Here is a 17,364-nt window from a genome sequence, read left to right on the forward strand (position 1 = left end):
ACGGTTGTTTTTTGTTCAAACACAACCCACCATTCAAATTAACCAACTTAGACGAACATTTAACTCATTTACTTCCAACTCAGACATTTAAATAGACTAATTAAATAGTCAGAGGGCAGCTGAAATATAAAACTCTCCCACATCAAGTCGGGACTAGGGAGGTCAAATTCAATATTTTCATGTCAGTTGTGAACATGCAGCTGAACCAGACAAGGCCAAAAGACAACATTTTATAATGAAGTGCAGCCATTCATGAAAGTTTATGAAAATATAATAGGCAGTAGCGTCTATAAATTGGATTTTTCTAGACAGATTTACATGAATAGGCCTATGACGTTAAGCCATGTGCGCCATTCAGTAATATTAATCAATAGGCTATGGACAGCCCGGCCTCAGGCTGTGGAGTTCATTATTGGATAGAATAAGCTCACAACAATATTATTGACATTTTATCGGACATGTGTGACATAGGCTTAGGCTATCAGTGTCATCGACAGCCATCATGACCATCTGGTGTCAATTCAGAGAAAGGGCCAAATTAAACATAGGGTATTTTCAAATATCATATTTCTTTAAACATGGATCATGAACATTTAACCCTTTCACTGTGGGCACTTCCTGTCACATGTTCCCATCACGTCAGGACATATTATGAAACATTTTATGGCCGGTTAAAACTGAGCGGCTCAATTCCCTTACAATGATACCCCATCAGTTTGTTTTCCAGAACATCTACCCTCAAATCTGTGATAAAAATTTGACTTTAGTTTATGATATCTGGAAGGGAAACTCACCGATGGGATGCCATCACGAATCCAATCATTGACAAACCCAAGTCGAGAAACGAGATCTGTCACCCAGGAGGCCAGGGGCTTCAACGATGGATACGCCTAAAAAGAGATATCAAGAAATATAAAAACAAGGTCAATAGTTGATTTTCAGTTTTAAAAAATAGGGAGGTTTTTTTTAAAGAATTATATAAAGGAAGTTGACCAGACCACCTGTCATCCCCATGACCCGGCCAAAGCAACGAGCTGTCACTCCAGGCTGAGGCACCAGACATCCAAAGGTTGACTACTACTAAACAGACTTTCATTGCACTTTTTTTCAGAATGGAAGCACCCTGATTGAAGTGAACACTCGATGGAACAGACCAGACTATATTTCAGCAGAAATCAAAGAAAAGTCAGTAGCGCACCTTGCCTGCCCACATACTTGGTACAGCATTGTTGAACAGGCTGTTGGCCATCTCTTCCAAGGCCTGGGACATCACAACAAGACCTTTCAGGGCCTTCAGTAAGTCATTCAGACTCTGCTTGATTGTGGACAGCAGACGGTTGTATCTGTAGAAAGGAAAAAAAATTGACAAGTTACAAAACAGAATCAGGAAAGATTGTAACCTAAAAGTTTTATCTATAACTTGGTATAGTATCTAAACTTCGGATCAAAACTTCCTTTGGGGTTTTCTAATTGCCTTAACATCATCAAGTGTCGCCATTCATGCATATGACAGATCATGTGTCATATCTGACAACTTCCTGAATGAGCACAGTGTCCATGGACTATTTGTCTTTGACAGGGTAATTCCATTACCCTGATCATGCTTGTGCCGAATGTGATATCACTTACAGAGAGCCCCCAGGTAACACTCTGCACCTCTCAAGTATTTTCACATTTTTTATTGACGTACCTGATAACTTCTTGGATCAGCACAGTATTCATGGACTGTTCATACTTGACTGGGTACTTCTCCATGACCATGTTCAAGTCAATGGGATCCTGGACCTCATCAAGGATATTGTGTGCGGTCTCTTCCATGATCTACAAGGGAAGAGGGGGCCATGAAATCACTGCACCAAAGAGATATAGAATACAGCAGAACAACACCTCATTGTGGTACTTTTCTTTTTCCTGTCGAAGGTGATTACCAGCAAGGCAGTACAAGGCAGTACAATGATATGCAGATCCTAATTCTAGGGCAAGTTTCGTAAAAACCTCAAAAGGGGGATCAACAATCTATTTCAAACAAACAATCTTTACCTCTTCCCTTGTCCTGCCTCCACCAGATGCTGTCTTGGGCTGCAACTTCAACAGGCCCGTCAGAAGCTGGAATGTTTCATTCTGGGCGAACGTGATGTTGGCATTGTCATGGAGCCCGAAGATCTCCGGTGTGTCATTGATAGGTAGACTCCTGATGTAGTTCATGTATCCCTGAAAAGATGAGGCCGAGGTATTTGAAGGAGGTCGCTAAATGACTATGGGTAGATAATTTGAAGTGTTAGGCTAATCTTCAAGGTGTAAACCAGAACAACTGATCATGATTTACTTACATTATGGTCAAAGGATGTGCTGACTTGTTTGTAGACTCCCGAGTAAACGTAATTCTCATCCATCACATCAGGGTAGTAGTAGCCACCCAGGACGTTCATGAGGCAGCGGCGATCCCAGTCGTCAGTCACACGACCACCGTAGTTGATGTGGCCAGCAGTATACATCAGTACCTATAAACACGAAAAGACATGAATCTCAAACGTCTCGATCAGATACAGATCTCCGTTGCGCCAATGTATGTACAGTACTTAAGACAGTCACTCCTGCATGTCAGATGGAGTCACTTCTACTGCATTGGCAATTTGCGTTCATGTACCAGGCTATTTCAATTCAATTGACAGTATCTTTCCGGCTGAATATCGTAGCAGTTACATCGATACCTTGACCAATCCTTAAAGTCTTACCTTGAATGGAATGTCTGCGTACTCTGACAAGAACATCTTCAGCTGGCTAATACAGATACGCAAATCTCCGTCCGTGAACTCATACGGAATGTTAAACCCAAGGGCGCCAAACTTCCTCCGTTCGAGCAGGACACCGTGGAACAGGCAGAGAGAGAGTAAGAGGTGGCGGAACTCTGAATTCTGTCAAGAAAGAGAATAATGTTTCAGACTGTGAATCTGCATCCTCAATCTATTCCAACAACCATTGGTGAATTCAAAGATCTGTTGATATTTCTTCGCATGGCCCAGACCAATATTTGTTTCCTTTCATCTAACAGGAGGCAACAGCACCATTCACCTTTTAACATGTTTTCTATTCAATATTAAGTTGCTCATATCATATAGCCTGACAATTCGACAACATGTTTTCCTTTTTTGAGGAAAAAAACTGCAAAAAGCTATGTTGCACAAGCTGCACCACATTAAATCTCAGTAGTTTGACTGAACAAGTTGTACTTGTTTTGTGGTACACCCATGAAACGCAAGCACAAGGAAAGCTTGGTCGCCAACACCACAAGACCTTTTTTGAAAAGAGGAATTTACATCCGAATACTTCATCCACCACCAAAATAAACAAGGAAATCTACAGGCGGAGACAGCCTTTTTACAGCAGTTAGCTAATGGGTTTGAAGCAATAAGGGTTAAAAGCTCATTAACAGCACTGATGTATTGACCACATTCAAAATTCTAGCATCATGGACCCTGCTTAATAATTTCCCCTTAGTTTTTACTCCTAGTCAACTCTCCGTGTTTCTGATTACCATTAGGAATCTTCGAAATGTAAATGAATTCTTTACAGCATTGCATACTGTTCAACTGTTGGCACTAGCTGAGCATTGAACCCACTACCATCTGATCACAAGTCGGACGCTCAGCCACTGGCATTGTGCCATCCTCCTGGAGCAACTCAGAGAGATGGGATCACGCACTGCTTCACATCTACTCTCAAACACTCCCCCACTCCAGCAGAGTGAGTAAACTGTGTCATGCACATTGGACTCGGCAAAATCAGTGACATCCCAAATAAGTCTATGCAGATTCGACAGAAAGAGACCATTTGAAAATTGGACATAGTTGTGAAGTCAACAAAAAATCACAACAGTGATAAAAAATTACAAATATTCAGATGATGATGATGACGATGATGACTAAAATTAAAATCTCAAGAGTGAAAGCGGATTCACATAAAGATATCAGTAATGTAAAAAAAATATATAATGGGATTTTAATCCAAGACCCTGTGACTGAACTCGGATGAAAATCAATCCAATTATTATGTTCCTGCCATATCAGTTTTCTGGCTCAATAACAACTATTCAACTCTCTAACTAGCACCAATGTCCCATCTACTTTCCCAAGCAAGCCATCAACTAGATGCCCAAATCTTTTCCCAATCCATCAAAAGTTCAAATGTAAGCTAAGACTATACTACAAGTTGATTTTTAAAGGCAAGAAGCAGTGAGTAGGCGGCACTTATTGTAAAATTTGAAAGCTGAACAGCAGCAAAAGGAAGTTTATTTGATGAGTTTATCAATGGTTTTTTCACTGTTTATATAGTTGTAGTATCAAAATACATGATCGTGATGCCTATGCAATGTGAATGTATAGATACAAATGTTGTACAAAAGGCTGTAAAAATGAGATATATACAGTATGTACATAGCTGAAATAGGAAATAAATCTACAAAACTAACCGGTATACAACTATGAAATATACAAAACTTATATGAATATGCAGATCTGGAGGAATAGAGGTGGATTAGGATATAGCTTGTGGTGTGCAGTTAGTGCTGGGGGATCATTGTCGGGGCATTGCATAGTTTCAGCTCGATTTCGATAAATAAATAAAAGTATTATTACATAAAATAACTTGTTCTTCAACTCTAAACTCTGACACATAAGGATAGTATAGACCAGAGCTGCTCCTTAAATACAACACAATCTCATACAGCTCATTTTCAATCTTTTGGTCAAACATAAAATCAAATGATATTATACAACACCCTGTAGGACAATTTTACCGATCAAGAGATCCGACACCAATACCATGAACCTACCCTTTGCGAGTGCTATTGAATCCATCATCCATGTTTAAACAAGGTGCAAGTTAGTTAAAAGAAAACAGAGAAATTTATGAGACATCATTAGCAAAACATCACACATTTTTAGCTCTAGCAATATAAAGAGAGATTTGTCACTGTCAGAAAGAAGCCCTGGATATCATACTCTGCCGAGGGCCTGAATGTGATTGTACAGGGCAAGCGGACAAGCGGAAACGTCAAACACTGTAAGCCGCGACATATTTAAAACATTGCTATGCCAATAAAACTTTATACAGAAGAGCCAATGCATTGAAACAAGGCAAAGAACACTGTCAGTTCACATTGGAGAGTTCAATGCAAAAGCTGCTAACGCCCTTTGAAAAAATATCAGATGATCATGGTAAAAAGAAGCTGGCAGTGCCCTGGATTCGATAATCTAAACGACTTTCAATGCAAAAACAATTTGCAGCAGAAAACTCACATTAAAGACCTCATGCGCATTTATTAGCTTTTGCATCTGCTCTTCAAATTCGAATACAACGTACATGTAAAGACATAGATATCAAACATGCAAGATAAATAGGGAGGGGTATTCATGCCATTAAGGTGCAGGGATGACATGTATTTGTCAAATTGCCAGATCAAGTTGTGCGACCGGCAAATTCGAGGGGAGAAGAAAACACTGCAAAACAAAAGAAACAGGGCCGTATACAACTCTCGGGGTAGGGATTAGGCTCTCCGGGTGTGTAGAAACCACGAGAAACAAGAAATCAGCAATCCTGTAACAGCAATTACCTTTTCTCCGCAAGAGTTCAGGAAATCATCATTCAGACTCGAGTACGTCTTCAATAAGTTTGCCTTGATGCCCCTCGGTGGCTCCATTGTCAACTTGGAGCCGTTTTGCAGGATGAAGACGGGAAATTTAGGACTTGGCATACTGGTCAACCAAAGGCGGAAGTCGCGGTGGACCTGTAAATAATCATAATCATAATGTAGCATGAGTTGCTGCTGCTATTGGATCTTGCAATGTTTAGAAGTTTTCGTCACATGTGATGAATATTGCATGTTTCATGATAGAAATCAGTATCCTTTGACATCAGGCTCCTTTAGCAAACAGGCTATATTTTGTAATTTACCTTATCAGGATCAATTTGTTCGACCAATCTTTCCAACATTGGCATGAAACTTGGCGCTAAATGACAGTTCTGGAAGAACACCCATTTGCCTCGCTCCATGGCACTTCTCATCATTGCTTCAGCACGTGGACCCTGCAAGGAAACAATGGCAGTTTTTTAACTTGATTAACATTAAAATGACGTAAAAGTGCTGTACGTTGTCAAAGAGCTGATGAAATCTCTAAAAAATCTCATGAATTTTTTATTCGGTTTTCAAAAAAACTTTGTGCCTACCTGTCCCTGTCCAAGTGAGATGGAACTCAATTTCTTTGCAAATCTCAGCTCCTCAGCAAACTTGTATAAGTCAGCGGCAGGATCAGTTCCTGATGACAGGACAAAGATAAGTGGTGTTGTTGGGGACGAGTCTTTATAGACAGCGCCCAAGTCTGCCGTCTGCGGCTCGATAAAGCGCTGACCCAAGTTCGCAGCAACAAACTCCTGCATGCCATTGGTGACCTTGTCGGACCGCAAGCCCTTCAACACAATGAGTTTCTGGAACATGTCCAGGTCATCATTCCAATTGCCTGGGAGCGGTTCTCTGAAAATGGAATATTTCCAAGGTTACGAATTAAGTTCCTCACTTCCAAATCTGTTTTTGCTTTTAGATTGAAAATTATTAGGAGATTTCAGCCTTTTCTTCTTCTTCAGATCCATGCAATTGACAGGGGATAACATTCCCACCTGGCGCTGGAAAGTCCAGTTATTTCCAATAAAATCCACCTGAACTCAAATTCAGTTCGCAGGGGTATGCAACTTACAGATGAGGATCAGGACTGTCAAACAGCTTCTTGAATCCAGGCAGATGGTGCTTGAAATCCTCAGGGAAGTCGGCGAATGTTTTGAGGGCACCCATGGTCAGGATGTCTCCCCATGACCGCTCTGAAAGCCACTCCGGGGCAGGGTTCTCGATATCTTTTGGCTTGACTGCACCACCAGCAAGCATGAAACGCCATTCGTCCTACAAGAGAAATGGAAATGAGTTAAAATCCTGTGCCTGAAGAATTTAGGTTTTGTTCATCAGCAATAGAGCATAAACTGTGGAACAAGAAGAGGCTATTGAAATCTCCTCTACCAGATGAGCCTTTAGCATTCAGAAAGGGACTACTTTCATATCAGTCCCAGGGGCAGATGGAGCAATGACTGCAGCATCACTCCCTCAGCGGCGGATCCTGGATGGGTGTTTGAAATGTATCTTCCCAACATGTTTATTCAGTCAGCAACTTCAAGTGTCACAGCCAATTTCAGAAGGTAGCTGAATCATGCCCCAACATGTCAGTTTAAGTCAGGGCAGGGAAAGAGCTGGCCATCGCCAAGCACATCAGAATGGGCAACAATTCCACTGTGACACTGTAAATCAGCTTACCATATTAATCTTGCCATCATGCATCATGATCCTGGTACTGAGCAGGAAGGAGAAAAGGAGTTTGTGTTTCTCAAACAGCGACCGGCAGACGTTGCTGTACAGACTGAATGTGAAGTACTCGTTGATGTTCTTGATACGCTGCGTCAGGTTTTCTGTAAGTCAAAGCATAAATTTTATACACTCATACATTCGTAATGAAGACGTTACGATATCTGTATCGCTTTTCTAAGACATATTAAAGTAGATAGATGGTCAACTGACTCATTCTACAAAATTTCTCAAATTTGTAAAAAAAAATGTGCATACCTGCTCTCTCAGCATTAGCAATGCCAGCCAAGAAGATACCAATGAACCACTCAAGAGAATACTGGTACATAGGGTCAATGCTAGCAAGATCAGCCACGCAGAAGAAGAGAATCTGGGTGTTGACGGCTACAGGAATGTACTTGCTACGTGTCTCATCAATGTCACGCTCCGTCTGCTCAGCAACTGCGACTTTAGCCTGGTAGGGAAAATGAACAGAATTCGAATCAAAATCTTGATTTGATTGACCAGCATCTTTTTACCAAACAATCACACTGCCTGCCGCTATTCGATTGTTGACTAACAAAATTCAGCCATTTTTCCAACCCTCGAGTTGGGGCCTACAGTCTTGGTCGTCATCATTTGGAAACTTAGGCAGTGCTGCCTTCTAAATCTGATGAAAAATTTGGAAAAAATTGAAAAAAACATTGCTTCGACAGAAAATATATTCCCCCCTCAAATTTAAATTTTGAGAAAACTTTTGCAGTGGAAGTCACTGGCATCTGACTGTGAAATCTGCTCATATCTTGGGTCTATGAGCATTTAACACTGACCTTGATTTCCAAAGACTTGACCTTGGAAGCTTCCAAGGTTGCAATCAGTTCCACATCATCTACAGGACTGCCTTCAGATGTGCTCAGCTTGTGGAGAATCTTGTCCTCGATCTCCTTCAGGTCTTGTTTCATCTTGGCATTGCTGACGATCAATTGGTTCTTCGCCTCCTCCAAGTCTGGCCTCTCTTCTGCCACGGCGATACCCAACAACTGATCCTCAAGACCACTGAAAAAGTGAACAGAAAATGTAATATTATTCTCACTTTCTGGTATTCCTGGTAACAACTTTTTTCTCTGAATTTTATAGCAGTAAACCTGCGGGAGTTAAGAGTTCCTACCTTGGTGAAAGAGTAAAGTTGACGAGAGTGACTTTAGTGGAGACCTCCGGTGTGTAGTGGGGGTTGGGCAGCTTGGTCGTGATGTAGAACTTGAAATCGTCATGGTATGGGATGACGGCATCTCCAAGCTTGATCACAGTGCTACCAGACTGTTTGAATGTCTGCTTCAACAGGATTGGCTCCAGTGCGGGATCCAACTCCTCTCCTACGTTCTCCAGCAGGCACGGCTTACCAAACCTGACAGCATTCTCCAGACTTCTCAAGAAGTCACGGTCGGAGAGTTTGATTACATCAAGGCCATTCTCATGTTCCTAAAAACAAGACAGGCATGTTTATAGGCAGCAATCTTTGAGACTCTCATAGTATTCAATAACCTACAAACTTCCTATTAGACAAGATTACACAGGGAGTTTTAAAAGATAACACAGACATAACAGATGTCTATTTTTTTATTACAACACAAATTTTAATGAATTATCCATAAGCCCAAAATCTAGTCAGAAATTCTCAAAATATGATGAAGATATACTTACCAAGTTCTTCACCCACTTGTTAGCTTGACCTTGAGGATCAATGAACAAAGGCCACCGCTGTGAGAACTGCACAATTACACCATTTTCAACTGACAAGTTATCCTTGGGAAGACCAGCAATCTGCCAACTACGAATCTTAACTGGATCGCCCAGAGACCCAATGAGACTGGGGTCCTCTGTGTGGGGCACTTTATTCTCATCCAAGTCTGTGAACCAGGAGCCGCACAGGTTCAAACGGTATTCACCCTGTTAAAAAGGGATAAGGAAATCAATCAAATAACTCAAACATCCTTCCAACATACAGATTAAAGATGCCAAATTAAAGACGACTGCATGTCATGATGATGCCAAGTTATAGAACAGTTTCGAAAACCTAGCCATAAATTTTGTGAGGGAGCTACTTACAGTGAATGGTCCAAGGTAGGCAATGTTTCCTGAAGCGATTAGGATGTCACCCATGATGTTCGTTACAAGGTAATCAATGCGTTCAACGGATTCCTTCCATCTCTCCTTCTCATCCGCTAGACCACCAATCAGCTGCAAGAGAATTTGAAGAGCATGAAATGAATGCAAAACATTTCGTTTCAACGTTTCAGTTCTTTGACTAAGACCAGGTCAGTTTGTGTACAATATTTGTATGTGACCTGCACAAAATTGGCAATAAACAAGCCACACAGCTTTGCAATTAGACAAGATAGTGTGATGAAATTCAGCATAGGCCTACATGTATAAAGAGTGTTATATCAATGGATGCAAAATGACTGTTGAAATTAAAACGGCCAATTAGGACACTTTGATACAGGCCAATCTGGTCCAAATGGTCAATCAAATGATTCTCAGTAAAATCTCTCTAATAGCTGGCGGTTTTTACCTTATCAGCTCTGACAAGCCTCTGCTCACACTGCTCACACTTCCTCTCCAACTCCTCCTTCTTATTCACACAGTCATCATACTTCGCTTGCAATGTAGCAATACCCTCTTCAACTTCACGCAACTTGCCAACAGCCTCGTCCAAAATCTTCTGCGTCTCAGCCAACTCACTTTGAGCTTGACGCAATGCCTCTCTTTTCGGGGCAACGCCTTTTGCCACAAAGTGGTACTTGTGCATAGCTCTGGCCCACTGACAGATAGACGTACAAGCCTTGGAGACTTTAGCAATTGCAGCGGGCATGAATGCCTCGTTGTCGATGTATGGTTGGATCTTCTGGATGACGGTATCTGGGATGTTATCCTTGTCATATTTGAATAGACTCTCCAAGAACTTGCCGGGATCCTGGAGCAGGGCTTTTCCAACCTCCCAGTAGTCATCTTTCTTCTCACCGGGCTGGAAGAAAATTGGTGCAAAAGACCCCCATTAACGTTAAAAACAAGAGTAGCTTGGGATGAGACACCTCTTCCTAGCTGAGGCTGACAAGGAAGAGTCACCAGACAAATACTCCAATCAATACCAACCATCATAGCAAGTGCCCACATGAGCAAGCAGCAAATGGAGATGACATGCAGAATTCAGTATTACCTTGTCACCAGCTATCCTCTTTGGTTTCACACCCTTCATGATGGAGACGGCGTCAATGACCAATCTGACACCATCTGGTGGACGCTGGAGGGCACGCACTTCAATCACATCATTCTTGTTCAAAGACTTCAGACTGGCAAGAGCAGCATCCTGAGAGAAACAAACAATCATTTGAATACAAAATATCTAAAGAATGAGTGTACTAATCTCGGGTTAAATATACCAAAGTTTTATTTCCGAGTTTTCCTTCTCCATGACTGGTTGCCAACCAAAGGTGAGGTGGCGAGTCTCCCCAAACTGAACTGACACAAGACCACTTACCAAGGCAGGCAAAGCTTCATCCAAATCTTTCTGGGCATCATCAGCAATAGCTTGAGATTCCCGTGCCTTCAGTGTGGCTGCAGCCTCCTGCTTCTGCACAACCTCCTTGGTGGCTTCAGCTACAACCTGGAAACGCAGAAGACCAGTTGACAACTTACTTTCATAATCATATGGTTTCTGACAGTCATTACCTTTTCTCACTTTGATATACTGCTTTATCTAAACCATCCTTGATATTTAGTCCCCACTTGCTCCACTAATAGGTGGTTTACTGACAACAACTCATAGCTCATTGCCTCACTATCACAGCCAGACAAAGGCAAATAGACTTTGTTGGTTTCAAACTTGCTATATTGAGTCATATGATAAGCCCTGAACAATTAAAGAAGTGTCATTTGTTCACTTTCAGCATTATCTTCACAGCACCAATCGGTCCAAAATGTGCCACCATAAGAAATTACATCAAATGTAATGAACATACCGTATCTTTAGCAATTTGCTCCATCGTTGCAATGGATTCTTGGACAGCATCTGCCAACATGGGTTTCATTGTCTCCAAATCCTCTTGAAGTTTCGCCACCTCGTCTGCCGTGGTAAGCAACTAGAACAGAGTAAAAACAAACATGAATTGAGGAGACTTTTCGCCATACCTGACCAAGGATGTGGAAACAACTGATGGAACATCCAAATAACAGTTGTCACAAACGATAAACCGAAAGTCCTAGAAGGTTCTTTGTGACAAATCCTTGTTGGGAAATGTATAGTTTACTGCCTCTGATCTCACCTTATCAAGACCAGTCTTGGTTCTCTTCTTGGCACTGATCAGCTCCATCTTCTTCATCGTGATGAGTTTGGAGAATATACCTAGCAGCTCCAGGTAGCTCGTCGGTGTCACATAGTTGTGACGGGACAACTCGGACAAGAACTTCTCCGAGGCAGTTGTCACTGAATTGTGAATTTTCTCACACATAATCATCTGAAACGAACAGATTGAATGTTATTGAAAACCAGCTGAATCTATAGATGTTCTTGAAGAAAAAAGCCTTGAACACGTCCAGAGACAACACACGTGATGCTGCGATCTACTGAGTCTTTGCCTTCAGCTTCTTTCAAATTTGAGTGTAAATCAGACTCACCAGGCCTGTCATAGCTTCATCGCTGGCATCAAGATCAGGGATCTCATTGAGGAACCTCATGGCAACAGACTGCAAGGCGTCACTAGGCCAGTTACTGAACCAATCAATTGTACAGCAGTTGACAAGGGCGGGAAACTGACGGAGGCGTGCACGGAAGATCTCACCGATAGGACTGGAAACAAGAAACAGAAAACTAAGAGCTATGTCCAGAGAAGAGAACTGATCATTAATATATCTCTTCAAACTGCATCACTCAGTGTATCTATAGTTAGCACAAGCAAAATATGTCATCTTTATTTAAACACTATGCTAAGGGTGGTTCCTAGATGTTAATCAGTTTCAGGCTTTCTATGGTATCATTCATGGCAATGACATAATGCCATGCATAGCATCATGACATCACGAGACCGTTATTAAATTTGGTCCTAGGTGGTAATGAATGATGCATCAGACATGCTTCATGGTTGTACGACATGTTGCAACTTGACACAATCCATTTGCAATAAACAGCATTTCATCTTACCTCATAGTGATAACAGTGTGCAGATTGCTCCTGACACGCTTGGTGTATGCAGAGAAGAGATTAGTCTTGGTCGGCTGCAGACCGAGATCTTGGACTATTGGCTTCATGGTTGTGTAGATGTTGTCCAACTCATCGATAGCATAGATATTCGGCACATCACCAGCATTCAAAATATTGTTGATATCTTCAAGGAAAGCTTCACTCTTAATCTGAAATGAAAATGGAAAATTTTGATGTAAGGTACTTCAAACAGCAATGGGTCTTTGCAAACACTTTGACGGGCAGCACACTATCAACCACTTGGTCACAATGAGAAGGCTCGCTATACAAATATTACTATGTTGCCATGTTACACGCATATTGGATACAGCAACATTAATGGGAAACAGAGATGCAAAAGGATTCAAGAGGATTCCTACCTGAGTGTCACTGAAGAGGAAGACCATGGACTTATTTTCCAGACCAGCCTTGAACATCAGCTGTTTCAAATCTTCACGCCACTCACTCATGCCATAGTTCTTGGCCAGTTCAACTTGGAAACAGTCATACTCGGCCCTGAAATGATCCAGACAAAGAATTAAGAAGAGACAATTGCGAGGAAAGACAGACATTTCTTAATATTCAGAAGTTGAAAACATACTTTAGGAAATTGGGGCCGTTAACAAAAGGTTCAAAGCGGACAACAAATCTAATTGCTCAGTGCAGACAAGAGGCTCTGAGCAATAAGTTATCAGTGGATACTTACATGTAAGAGGCAAGCCTGGTTAAACTCTGTCGTCCACTGCCACCCATACCAAGTAAGAGGGCATTACCGAGCGGCTGCCTGATGACACGACTTATCCTACACACATGTCTGACGGCATCCATGAAGAGGACAAGTTTCATCTGGGCTGTGTTCACCTGATTGTAATCGTCAAGGTAATCCTCCATCACCTTCACCATCTGGAGTAGAAGAAATTGAACAGTTTCAAATCATTTAGACAGTGGCAATACTTGGCGAAACAAGCTATCAGTAGCTCTGGATATCTTTAACAAAAGGTAACACTTTTCCAATGGGGAACAAGAAACAAAATCACAGACCACCCACCTTTGCATGGTCGTCAATCTCAACGTAGAGTTTGTTGTCAACTGCAGCCACCATGAAGTCGCCATACAAGACAGGTTCCAGAGTCACAACCTCGGAGAACTCGGTCAAGAAGTCTGTCTTCATCTTCTCCTGCAGAAGACCCTTGAACCACATACGATCCTCGTCGTTCACGAGACGATCTTGGAAGACGCGGCAGTTCTCGTGGAACCAGAGGCGCAGGAGGTCATTCACACCCTGGAACCATGAAACAAATGGGCACGTATATAACATGAGTATGTGGTAATCTATCATGAAATCAAGATATATTTATAGAAATCGCTCAAGGCAAATTTGACACAGAATTGACATAACAGCTTATAACAGACAACAAACAGGTGAGTATTTTCCTTTGAAGTTCAAGCTAATTCCCTTTCTTCATCTGACAGACCTTCATTCAATACATCTGCAGAATGTGTACTTACATTCAATTTGGTGATATCGGCCATGAGAATACCCTGGAAGACTTTTGATAAATCTCTCAAGTTGAACGTGTAGTGAGACTTGGCTGGAGTGGGCAAGAGCTGGGTGGTGATAGTGTCATACACACTGATACATGTTGAGACCATCTGACTACACTGCTCACGGATGTTGGAGTTTTGATCTGAAAAAGAATTAAATCATCAGCTTGAGGATTTGATCATGGAAAGTACCATTGTCAGTGTCTTCCCAACTTTGATATAGCAACATATGGCCACCATAGTAGCCAAATCGCCTCTTCAAGTTCAAGATGTACGTGTTGGCCCTTTTCTAGAGTGGTACATCGTTGATTTTAACTATAACCTGATATCACATGCTATGTATCTCATACGACCAACGGAATACACTTAAGGGAGGGAAAGGGTGTTCCGGACCACCAGGATATCTTGGTATATAAAACTGTCTGTAAAGGAACTAATATATGACAACATCCTATTTGGTAAGACACTTTTGGCCAGGGTATGGGACATGGGGATGGGGTGGAGTGCGTTGGACTATCAAGGTAATTTCATCTGAATCAACCCAGGACCAAGGACATGCATTTTAGCAGAAAGGCAGGGGTATATCAAGGAGATTAATCCAACCTATAGTCAAGTCTTTCTCATTGTAATCTGAAACAATAAGAAATACCATATACAAATTACAAAGCTGACCATATGATTTCTGCTCCTAGCTGAACACATCAATAACCATTCGGGCAAACCATGATCATAATAAAGGGTTGGTCCCCCAACTGTTCACACTAGACACCTCAAGACAACAAATTTGACCCTTCAGTCGGTTCCCCCTATCAACCACACATTTTCCAAATTCAAACTTCTCTCTCAATGATAACTCACCAATCCACGACTTGAGGATGGTTCCAAAGATCTTCTGTTTACTCTCGTTCTCCATCTCAATGAATGCCACGTAGTTGAAATGTCTCATGAGACGTGATGTAACAGGGTTACGCCCACCACCAGGTGGCCCCATGGCACACACAAAGTTCACATCAACAAGATGACGGAATTCACCTGGAGGTAAAAAAGAATGAAGTATAAAGAAGGATAGTTCTGATACACAGCCTGTCAATCAGGGACGAATTAAAACCGAGATGTTGTTGTTCCATTTCCTCACAATTCACAATCCTCTCATGCCTGTATTTTTGTACTTAAGGTAATTAGGAGTAGTAGAGTCATCATCTAATGCCGCTGACTACTCAAAGTCCAAAGAAACAAGTAACCAATGACATGACTAACAAAGTTTACAGCAACTGAGTTTCTCTTACCGATCATTTTCCTGTCGTACCATCCCCTGAAGTCCATCCATTGCCTGATCAGCTCAATGGGAGGCTGGGCTCCATACACCTCAAGGGCGGGCATGTTCAGGTCATCAACGAAGAAGATGAAGTAGCGACCGAGAGGAGGGCCAAACACTCCCTTACGCCTGGAGAAGATAAAGAGGATTTTACAACACAACGCATTGGTCCACTGTCATCGAAGATGAAACGGGCCCTTCCTCACAAACGTAAAGGTGTAACTTCTTAGGGATACTGATACCATAATCAAACCAAACCAAGCATTGATACCCTGATATCTGGATTCTAAATATTTTGAGATAAAGATATTTCTACCTTTTGTCAAGCTTGCCATCGATGAGATCCTGTGTCTGGTTGGCGCTTGTCTTGGCAGAGAAGGTCATGAACTCTGGGATATACTCCTTGGGCATGTTCTTCGTCAGCTTATCACCAATGGTCAGAGACTTGCCAGTACCAGTGGGACCAATACACATCACCTGTGGGAAAAGATGTCGCATCATAAGATAAATCTATGCAGGTACTTCTCTTCCTCTTCAGGTTTCACTCCGTCTCAGATCAGGTGGTGACTGACGAGTACGTCACGAATGTCAGCTATTTTTTAGCCTTTGAGTCAAGTGTGGGAATGTATTAAACCCAACAAGTTATTCAGCTCCTCTAAAAAAACGATAGTAATCTGAAAGCTCACTTTTTATTAACAGATTATCAAATACGCAAATACAAACCGTCTTATTATTGGTGAGCAGCATCTCGACAATGTGTGAACTCCTGATCGTGTCCATGGTCGGCACAATGATGTCAGAGAAACGCATGTCTGGTGCGATTGTGTACTCATCCATGCCATCCATCCAGCTGCCCCATTGGACCTAAAAAACACACAACAATTAATTCACTCATAAAAATCTCTCAAAAAAACTACATAGCTTGCTACATGTATGTATGTTTGTAATGAAATTTACAAAGCAGCCGATGACTTTTCATTCCATCTGTTGCCTTTTTGTTAGCAAAGATCGTAAACATATTCATACAGAATTAGTCAATTAACTTAACAGGAAGTTACAAATATGAGAAATTTGCCGTAGATAAGCTCTCTTTCTGAACACATGTAGTTATTTTCTTCAATACCGCACAGTTTTATCCTGGGGCTCCAGACAAGGATATGTAGGCAAAGTGTGATAAGAATGAACAAAATCAGAATTCAAGAATATTTCAACTGATCAGAATAACATAATGAAATCAACAACTAACAAAAAATCAAAAATAAAACTTCAAGAGCTTGACCTTTGATTGATATTTGAATCAAATCCTCCATTCAAGAGAAAAGAGGTCGTAGTGTTAACTCAAGAAAAACAGGAATCAGATTCAAAAGGGGTGATATATACCAACCTCACCACTCCAATCATCCTAGAAGGTGGACGAAAATCAGTAAGAATACAGCTACATGTAAGTCAGAGAGATTGATTGGAAAAGTTGGAAATTGTCCTTTGAGAGAACCAATGTTTATGCATCAGGATTAGGGTAAGGACAGTAGTGAAAATGCAGCTTGTATTTGGGATAGTGTAAAGGACAAACATGACACGACTTGGACCATAACTGAGCATGAAGAAGTGCAATCAGTAAATGGAGTGTGGGTGAATTGCATCACATACTGGTTTCTTATCCTTATTTTCGCCCTCCTCTTCATCATCATCAGAGCCAGGTCTGCTGATGCCCCCATCATCAAGACGATAGTCGTAGACTAGACCCTCATCAGGGAATGGCAGGTCCAACTGAAACAATGAAATAATAATCATTATCATACATTTTTACGACATATTAACTCACTCTAATATGATTATAGGAATGTCCTTTTATTACAGATGTCCATATGCCAATATATTTAACCATTT

The 17,364-nt window shown here is 41.4% G+C and overlaps 1 protein-coding gene across 2 annotated transcripts in view; it reads right to left on the reverse strand.

Annotated features, from left to right (window-relative positions):
* LOC135488454 (dynein axonemal heavy chain 1-like) overlaps positions 1 to 17,364 on the reverse strand; it is a 42,505-nt gene that overhangs the window by 4,597 nt on the left and 20,544 nt on the right. Inside the window, exons 35-67 of one of the 2 annotated variants that reach the window (XM_064773072.1) lie at positions 17,125 to 17,244; positions 16,201 to 16,341; positions 15,794 to 15,954; positions 15,449 to 15,606; positions 15,021 to 15,194; positions 14,127 to 14,305; positions 13,666 to 13,899; positions 13,324 to 13,520; positions 12,998 to 13,133; positions 12,579 to 12,787; positions 12,056 to 12,227; positions 11,704 to 11,895; positions 11,401 to 11,520; positions 10,920 to 11,045; positions 10,599 to 10,748; positions 9,954 to 10,406; positions 9,488 to 9,619; positions 9,083 to 9,328; positions 8,550 to 8,860; positions 8,212 to 8,437; positions 7,661 to 7,856; positions 7,355 to 7,506; positions 6,750 to 6,949; positions 6,226 to 6,529; positions 5,953 to 6,084; positions 5,612 to 5,785; positions 4,832 to 4,843; positions 2,736 to 2,915; positions 2,331 to 2,501; positions 2,041 to 2,211; positions 1,691 to 1,821; positions 1,199 to 1,343; positions 795 to 890 (exon numbers count right to left, since the gene is read on the reverse strand). In XM_064773072.1, the coding sequence (XP_064629142.1) occupies positions 795 to 890; positions 1,199 to 1,343; positions 1,691 to 1,821; positions 2,041 to 2,211; positions 2,331 to 2,501; positions 2,736 to 2,915; positions 4,832 to 4,843; positions 5,612 to 5,785; positions 5,953 to 6,084; positions 6,226 to 6,529; positions 6,750 to 6,949; positions 7,355 to 7,506; positions 7,661 to 7,856; positions 8,212 to 8,437; positions 8,550 to 8,860; positions 9,083 to 9,328; positions 9,488 to 9,619; positions 9,954 to 10,406; positions 10,599 to 10,748; positions 10,920 to 11,045; positions 11,401 to 11,520; positions 11,704 to 11,895; positions 12,056 to 12,227; positions 12,579 to 12,787; positions 12,998 to 13,133; positions 13,324 to 13,520; positions 13,666 to 13,899; positions 14,127 to 14,305; positions 15,021 to 15,194; positions 15,449 to 15,606; positions 15,794 to 15,954; positions 16,201 to 16,341; positions 17,125 to 17,244 (5,901 nt within the window). The remainder of the gene's footprint in view (positions 1 to 794; positions 891 to 1,198; positions 1,344 to 1,690; positions 1,822 to 2,040; positions 2,212 to 2,330; positions 2,502 to 2,735; positions 2,916 to 4,831; positions 4,844 to 5,611; positions 5,786 to 5,952; positions 6,085 to 6,225; positions 6,530 to 6,749; positions 6,950 to 7,354; positions 7,507 to 7,660; positions 7,857 to 8,211; positions 8,438 to 8,549; positions 8,861 to 9,082; positions 9,329 to 9,487; positions 9,620 to 9,953; positions 10,407 to 10,598; positions 10,749 to 10,919; positions 11,046 to 11,400; positions 11,521 to 11,703; positions 11,896 to 12,055; positions 12,228 to 12,578; positions 12,788 to 12,997; positions 13,134 to 13,323; positions 13,521 to 13,665; positions 13,900 to 14,126; positions 14,306 to 15,020; positions 15,195 to 15,448; positions 15,607 to 15,793; positions 15,955 to 16,200; positions 16,342 to 17,124; positions 17,245 to 17,364) is intronic. The other variant, XM_064773073.1, reaches the window with a different exon arrangement.

Source organism: Lineus longissimus, chromosome 5 (assembly GCF_910592395.1).
Source record: "Lineus longissimus chromosome 5, tnLinLong1.2, whole genome shotgun sequence".
Taxonomy (NCBI): domain Eukaryota; kingdom Metazoa; phylum Nemertea; class Pilidiophora; order Heteronemertea; family Lineidae; genus Lineus; species Lineus longissimus.